The sequence below is a fragment of the Micrasema longulum genome, unplaced genomic scaffold, assembly GCF_059751315.1.
Source record: "Micrasema longulum isolate JH-2025_06_02 unplaced genomic scaffold, ASM5975131v1 h1tg000215l, whole genome shotgun sequence".
In the NCBI taxonomy this organism is placed as follows: domain Eukaryota; kingdom Metazoa; phylum Arthropoda; class Insecta; order Trichoptera; family Brachycentridae; genus Micrasema; species Micrasema longulum.
In genome coordinates this window covers 1,236,626-1,245,464 of record NW_028277420.1, presented here as the reverse complement: position 1 = coordinate 1,245,464, position 8,839 = coordinate 1,236,626, and the positions used below count along the sequence as shown (strand labels likewise).

Here is an 8,839-nt window from a genome sequence, read left to right as displayed (position 1 = left end):
AATATTATTTTTAGCAATAATTTGTATTTCTTACTGACCTACACGGATATAATTACACACATTGTTTGTGCTTTGACAAACTACAAAATCATATTACCTTAAGTTTCTTTTTGTAGAATAATTAACCTAATTATTGTGTTTTATTATTTAATATTATAAAACGCGGAGAGTTGTAAATATATTATAAAATAATAATTATTATCTATGAAAATTTTGTCAACCAATGTCATCAATTTTTTTTCTGATTCGATTCAGTTTCGGGAGACCTCTTTTTTGTGTGTTATGTAATTGTATTAGAATATAGTGAAGAAGCATCGAGCGGTATTACAGAGTTTACACGGATTCCTAATGGAATAGTGTTGTAACACTTTGTAATAATTTTATTATGGAAATATTATATCCATAATAAAGTTCAAGTATTTTTTTATATATTTTGCTTTGTTCGATCGTTGGAAATATTTACATTTTTAAGATACGACATTTCGGTGTGAAAAAAATTCTAAATGGTTAATCTGTAGTATGTAATAGTTTTGTAGTTGTGTATTATGATAAAAAATAAATCTATTTTATTTCAATTTACCCTTTTATTTATGAACCTCATACACCTGGGCCACCGGTATATCTGCAGGGAGTTTACCTAAAGATGGCTCCTGCGACGGTAGCCGAAATGTCGGAACCAATCCAGCCTACAGGGATCACCAAAAAAGACGATACATATTAAAAATAAGGGTTAATACTTGCAGCATAAAAATCTATTCAATATCTGTTTCATTTCAATCTGACCACTCCACCATCGATACAAATGAGTCGGTGAAATGTATGTGAAATAAATGAAGGGTCAACTAATTTATAGATTTGTGTACTAGTCGCTAATGGCTTTGAAGATCTATGCGACATCCCATTGGTGATAGGTAATAAAGAACTCACACGAGAGGTAGTATTATACATGATCAGTATAGTGCAGGCTATTGGTAAAATAAACCAAAGTAGGGAAGAGAATGCCGAACACTCCTCTAGTGGAACGGAAGGCCTGTTGACTACTGCCAACAGGCTGGCTTCTCCTGAAGAGTTTTGAGTGGTTTCCTCTCTACATAAGCAAATGCTGAGAAGTTCCTGATTGGCCCACATAAGTATATCCCTCCTGATCCCAACAGTTTAGATAAATTTAAAGAAATTTAATTGCAGAAAAATCCACTATTGAAATATAAACCTTGTAAATATACAAAAATATAATAAGAAGCAAGGTAAATAATAAAGCAACTCCTATATAATTTTTTTTATTAAAAGTCACTAATGGGCGAGTCATTCTAGAAATAAGTGATCTGATATGTGCCGTCAAAGAGTCACTAAATGAGAACCGTAGGGGATATGTCTTTCATATTAATGAATAATGTAAATAAGAGGTCTGTTGAGCTGGAATATGGATGGTTGTTGCGTGCGCGTTGATCTATGGTCGCCTGGCGGTCGTTCAGCTGTGTTGTTCAGCAGCCAGGCAGTCCCGTAGAACCTTAATTAAGTAGTTATTTTGACAGGTAAGGGTAAAAGATGCGTTGTTGCGTTGCTAAATTATTTTTTAGAAAGGGAATACGAAGGATTATAGAATAAAGTACATATGTAATTTATGTTATTTCATTTGTTTATTCATCATAACATTTAAGTACATAAAGCTAAATTTATCATAAAATAGAATCTTTGTGTGCAAGATGACGTCATTTACTGTGCGAGACAACACTGCTGCAGTCTGCACTGGCTCCGAATATACCGTAAAAGTTTACTTAACCACAAATATAGCGAGAAGATATTCCATTGTTACATTCTGAATCAAATCGAGCTCCGGAAGATGGATGTAATGTGTAACTGACTCGTTTATTTTAATAAATACTAAACACATTAGAGGAAACTTAAAATTGTACATAACAATAATTATATTTATTTTAAATAAATGCCTGAATAATTTTGAGGGTAATCGTATATTTCATAATTTGAACAGTGATTTCTGTCGGTGGAATTATTACTGCCATGGAAACAATGGGTCCTTGGATTAGATTGCTTGATTCTATTTATGGTAAGTTTTATAGGGTCTTGTACACCAGCCTTATTAGTGAATAATAAATAAATAAATACCTAGATATTTACAATAAAAAAAAGCTTATCACTGGATCCCTTAATAAGTATTTTATTTAAGTTTTTCCACTACACATAAGAAAATATCAAATTGTTTGTTAAGTAAATGCAATATTTGCAAAATAATATGCAATAAAATAAAAAGCAATTTTAATAAAAAAATTTACTTGTGTCTTTTTAAAAATGAAAATCTGATAAACTAGAATTTTCACCAGGATGTCTTTTTAATGAAGTATTTCTATTGAGCAGCGGTTTATATAATATCTTTAAAGAGATAGGGATAACATTATAGTCCTTATATAAATAAATTTATCATCCACTTTCTAAATCTTAACTATCCTAGGGTTTATTTACAAATTCATTTTCATGGGAGAAAAAAAACAGTTCTGTAATTTTACTGATTTACGTAAATAATAATAAAATGCTATTTGTATTTAAAAATTACTTTACACTGCTGATAATTAGCGTTTACAGTGGCCAATGTGTATGTAAATATTTATCGAATAAATAACAAAATTATTTTTATAAAGCGCTGCATTTGTGCGTGGTGATTTAACAAAATTAACAGAATAAGCTATTATTTATTTCACCTGCAAAAACAGAATTAACCAAAATTTATGTTGTTGGTTTTTTGTATGTATGATTCAGACAAACAATACAATATAAAATTATTAACAATAAAACAATGTGTTGTTTGCAAAATTGTATTAAACATGAACAACTAAATCATAATTAAGTTGATCTGTTTGATTTTTTATGTAAACTCTTGTTTTCAAAGCATTTAAGAAAACTCCGATCATCCGAACTTCAGTCATCCGGAATGTTATCGGGAAATAAAAAAATAAAGGAGATGTTATAATAAATAAATCTAAATGAGTTTCTTCGTCAAGGCAATTAACTTTGCTGGACATATTTAAGTAAGTTTTTAATGTGATATCAATTCTCTGTGTAATGAAATAAAAAGCAATAAAAAAGTGATCTTACAGTAAATTTTACATTGTCTTTCAAAACATTGCTTTAAATTCAATCCTGATAACGTCTGGCATTCATCAATCCGGGTAATTGGAGTTTTACTGTATGTAAATGAATTTTTAAATAATTAAATATTTGAATTTTAACAGCTGAGTGTTTTGATAGTAATTTAACCATTTGATAAATACAGTCAAATTTTTATGAAAAAAGTTATTTATTTTATGTAAAATTTAACCACATTTCAAAGCCATTCGCAGCTTTTTTGATAATTTTTTCCTTTATGTGTGTTTTCAGCGTTTTTTTCTAACTGTAAATATAGTTAACTCCATCAACATTAGTTTTGAATCCTTCAACACAGTAAAAAAGATTTTGGTAATGTGAATAGAAAATGGATTAAAATTTTAGTTTGAAAAAAAATACTGTTAATTCCTTTGATATAAAAATAAACATATAAGAGGTGGAATTACATATCAAAAGACTTTTTCTAAACCTTTGAATAGATTATCATTTACACCTTATAAGCAGCCTATCATAAAAGCAATGATTTCGAATGGGTACAAATTTCACCACTGATAAATTGAAAAAAATCTAGTCATGTCGACGAGTTAGGGGTGCAAAATCCATCGACTTCTTAAATAAACCAAATTGAAAAGTTTTCAATCGTTGTTTGCAGACTTTCGATCATCATTAACATCCAAGGTATGCCTGGGAATATGATAAATTTTGTTTATAAATTGTTGACGCTGATGATTTGATTGATCCAGCCGATGAAGGAGGAGACCTTGACGTAAACTCCAGGGACGTCGACTCGTCCGCAGCCGAAGCCCCACGACACGAGTCCCGCGAGCTCGTAGAAGCCGTCGTCCTGACACACCAGGGGACCTCCACCATCGCCCTAAACGAGAGCCAAAATTACAAATCAAAAAAATATTTTAAGTATGTCCAAATACTGGAATTTAAATCTCTTACGATTTTATCTGAAAAGACCAATATCTTAATGTCTGATAAATATTTCAACCGAGATGAAGGAATTATTGGGGAATGTATAAATCGAGTCATTTACAGGGCTTATGACCTGTCAATAGCTGGTTTAAGCGATGACTTAAGACTCTGTATTTACCATTCTGTTTGTGATTTCGACATCTATACAAATTTCAGAAGTTGTAAAATATTTCAAAAACACCTGAAACATTATTATATATCGTCGGGTTTCTGGCACAAGTTGGTAACTACAAATTTTCTACTACATATTTGGACCAGTCTGTTTTTTGTTAGCTGTAAGATATTGCTTTTAGAAACAAGTCCGCCAAAGTACATGTATTTTTGTGCTTGAAGATTTGAATAAATAAATATGTGTAGTCAATGGAGGCGTCCTTTCACAAGTTTCCTCATAAGCGAACCATTTAAATTTTTGATGAAGTTTTTTTATAGCAATATTTTTTATTGCAATCGACCATTCTTTCGAATCAGTCTATGGGCACGCACTTACGCTGCCATAATTTCAACCACTAGCAACACCGCTCAAGGCACACCGGAATCTCCATGTCCCTCGTTGACTTCAGTTCGTTAGCGTTTTGCTCTCTCTAAGACTTTCAAATCTCTCAAACTCTAAGACCCACTTAATGTAAATTCGTGTCACGGTTAATTCATTCAGTGTTGTACTTAATCTAATCGCTTTTTGTACAATCTTGCATTCATCTATTATCCATGAAACTTGAGAACAATGTAAGTGAATCTTTCATTTAATTTCACGTAAAGTCAAACCAACCATTTCATTCCAACAAAATAGTTCACTACAAGTCTACCACTAACTCTACACGTACTCACGTTCAGTATTATTTTTTTCAATTGATTTAACAAACAGTAATTCATCATTGTCATTGGTCATCCTGGCCAGTTATGATGCGTAAAAATAAATTGATAGCTATTCAAATTTTAAATAATATGTTCTGTATGAAATTATAGATTATTTGAACACAATAAGTAATAACTTTCCCCTAAGATGAAATTTTTACCTGACAAGCATCATTCCCCGCCTCTCCTCCCGCACAGAAGCTGCTGGCCGGAAGAATGAAGATCTTCTCTGTGACAGCGTTCACCTTCCTGATACACTCCGCATCGCTCACTATGGGAATCTCCGCTTCGCGAACTCTCAGTGGGATGGGACCAGCTGAAATACATTTTAGTGATAAACAATATCGAATTAATACCATCACCCAGCTGTGCATAGAGAATTGTATTGTCACTCCTTTAAATTTATATTGTATTTTTGACGTTATTCCCGACTTGCGGAAATATCCTACTAGAGGTAAAAGGCAATGATACATAGTAATTACACGTAGAAAGTGTTTGCCAAAAACTAAAAGCGGTACTTATAAAATTTAATCATTTCAAATTCTGTGTTCCACGGGCCACCTGTACTGTTTATACCATGCGCTGGTTGAGTCAATCATATCATATGGAGTGAGTTGTTACGGGCTAACATTCAGAACGTATACAAATAGGATAAAAAAATTACAAATTAAATTCCTTAAAATGTTAGCAAGTAAAACCAACATGATTACTTGTCGAAATGACTACGAAAATCTTCTCGATGTGTAAAGTTTTGACGGTACAGAATATGATATACTATCGCCTGGTAACAGAGGACTTCATGGATTTCTACAAAACGCCAATATCACATAAACATGAAACGCGCCAAAAAGTAAAAGGAAATTTCTGAAAAGAAGAGCTCCAAATGCGTATGGAGAGAGGACCGGCGTATATTCTCCCTCGCATAGTAAATAGACTCCCGGACGAAATAAAGAATAGTGATGTAAATAAAAATAAAGTAAAATTGGTTTTAAAAATCTTTTTCTTAAATTCTAAGTTTAGTGTGTAAAAAAAAAGGGGAAACCAAACAATTAAAAACAGTGTCAAAAAAGTGTTTGTATATTATTTTTTATATATTCCGGTATCAAAAAAGACTTCAATTGTATTCAATTTTTTATAACTTTTATTTTTATATATTTAAGATTTTTTATATATTTTAATGTAAACATTATTATATTGTGTTACCAAAATGTTTAAAAAGAGAAATCCCTGCAAAAAAACTGCTTTCGCAGTTTGGCGGGAATTAAAAAATTGTTCAGAAGAATGTTTATGTAAAAAAAAAAAATTAATAAAAAAAAAATATATATATATAAATAAATAAAACACTATTTTTATACAAGAAACATACAAGACGACGACATAATATTAGTAAAAAATGCTGACATACACAAATATAACACCAGACAACAACAATACTATCATGTTGAAAAAGCAAAGACAAACACAGGACAGTCAAAAATACTACATAATGGACTTAAACACTACAACGACCTACCTTACTACTTGAAAACTTTTAATGGAGACAAATTTAAAATCAATCTGAAAAAGCACATGATGACTGAACTAACTAGACTAGACGAGACATAAAATGACTAGACAATATTAAATTTCTAATGTAACCCTAACGGGTTTTTTAAAATTGTAAATAAATAAAAAAATATGGAGGTCATAGATCATTTGTTAAAACAAAGATAAAAAAAGAGTTTTGATTTATGGACGACATTTCACCTTAGATTAGACAAGCCGCTGAATAAATACAAGAGAAAATAATAAATAATGTCAATCCACCCTAATTTTACCGTGGTGTGGATTTAGGACAAAGACGTGTGAAATTCTAGTTAGAAAATATGTGCATAGTCTGGTTCTCCTAAGAATGTCCGATTTTTTATGAAAATATATGGTTATTGCGCATTAGGGTGGGCCGATATTTTTTCCCCGAATTTTAAATTGAAAGGGGCCTAAAAAGTTGCCTTTTGGATTACTCGGAATGCGAAAATTATCAAAAAAATATTTGATACTACTTTTGGCACTCAACCAGAGCTTGAAGTTTTCGGAATAGTGCATTTTTGCGCTAAACCGGCTGTCATTTTGTATTTAAGTAAGAAAATCAGTCCATAAAATTGTGCAATATAATGTGCATTAAACCTTATTAAATAAGCATCTAAGGGCGTGAGTTGCACTTCGTTTTGTAATATATAGGTAGCATTGTTTTAATGAGCCATTGTTTTCGTCAATATTAGCCAGGCGCTCAACGGAATCAGTTCCGCGGAGTGTAAACTTTTTGTATTTCCGTAGTTTTAAAAGGTGCTCGAATTTGTAATGTGATTAAGTTATATCATTACTAACAAAATAATAATTTTCTCAATATAGATAATGAACAAAATATTCAGACAGTTATAAACTTCAAACCTCGGTTGAGAGCTAAAAGTAGTATGGAATATTTTTTTAAATAATTTTTACGTTCAATGTGATCCAAATTGCAACTTTTTAGACCCCTTTCACTTTGATGTCTAAAAAAATAATAACACTTCATACATCATCGGCCCACTCTACTGCGCATGACTCCACCTTTGCATTTGAGACAGACCATTACGCAGCGACGGTCAGTCGCTTTCTAGTATTCGGTTGGACCCTCCGTTTCCAGCTGTTTTAACCCTGTACTGCCAAATGAATACAAAATATTAATTTTAAAGGTCAGGGGTGGTGTAAACCTGCGCGGCCCATATTACATTCTTTAGTGACTCACCTTCTCCCATGTATCCGTAGCCGGTGACGGTGCAGCGCTTGCTGGGCGCGTGCGCCACGCCCCTCGCGGGCAGGCACACGAGGCAAACGCCCCCGCGCAGCTCGGCCTGCCCCTGCAGCCGCAGCAGCGCGATGTCGTTGTCCAGGGTCTGGCTGTTGTGGTTGTGGTGGATGTAGGTGGTGGCCACGCGGAGGGTCTGCGCCCCCGGCGAGCCGTACTTGCGCGTCAGGTCGTGGTCGCCGACGCGCACGTAGATGGCGTCGCCGGAACGAACGATACTGGAAATTCAAAAACATAACTTTAACGTTTCCGATAGTCTACTCTTGTCTAGTTTTAGAATAACTGCAAATGATCGAATTTCCACTCCCCTCACCCCTCACTCCATACATCCACAAACGCAAAATACTACTTTTTAAAAATTTAAAAATACAAAAATGTACAATAACATAATTGTATTCCCACGAGTTAGCAATCTCATTCTGGGATAGATACAATTAAAGATTATCAACAATATTTTGAGTTTGTACACATTTTTGTAGACAAGGACTGGATTCAACTCCCCGGGGAGCTGTTTATATTAACATATTACAACAGAGATGAAGAACATTTAAGAGAAGATAATATAGAAGTCTAGGCATCTACAGGGCTTTTGACCTGTCAATGGCTGGTTTAAGTGGCCACTTTACACACTGTGTAACATTCACCATTCTGCCCATATTTGAACATCTATATTCCTTCAATTTTTTCATCTGTTGATGTTTGTGAAGTTTAAAATTAAATACAGTCGATGAATTTTTCGCTGTTTGAAACAAAAAAATCCATATTTTGAATTTCTTTCAAATTTAACTAGGCTAAATCCATTAGAATTTCGAGGGCATTTTTGATGTTTTCGTTTCCTGAGTTCAAATTCATTCATGTGGTCATTCGAGTTCATTTTAATTTATTTATTTATTTTATTCACAATATATTATATTTACATTTATTGAGTTGGGATAAAAATATGTATAACACTTAAACAAAATACGTATTTATTTTGTTTATTAAGAAAAACAACAGCAATACAAAGAAATATACACAACATAATAAAAAAAACATAAAATAAAGCCAAATCAGTTTTTCACATAA

The 8,839-nt window shown here is 32.6% G+C and overlaps 1 protein-coding gene across 2 annotated transcripts in view; it reads right to left on the bottom strand.

Annotated features, from left to right (window-relative positions):
* Nucleotides 1-1,618: 1,618 nt before the first annotated feature.
* The window catches only part of mas (trypsin-like serine protease domain-containing protein masquerade), a 51,881-nt gene continuing 44,660 nt past the window's right edge, over nt 1,619-8,839 (bottom strand). For both annotated transcript variants that reach the window (XR_015825552.1, XM_088243544.1), the window contains 3 exons: nt 7,715-7,992; nt 5,112-5,266; nt 1,619-3,991 (listed from right to left, as the gene is read on the bottom strand). Coding sequence is in view for 1 of the 2 variants with exons in the window: in XM_088243544.1 (XP_088099670.1) it covers nt 3,824-3,991; nt 5,112-5,266; nt 7,715-7,992 (601 nt within the window). In the remaining variant the exon portion in view is untranslated. The remainder of the gene's footprint in view (nt 3,992-5,111; nt 5,267-7,714; nt 7,993-8,839) is intronic.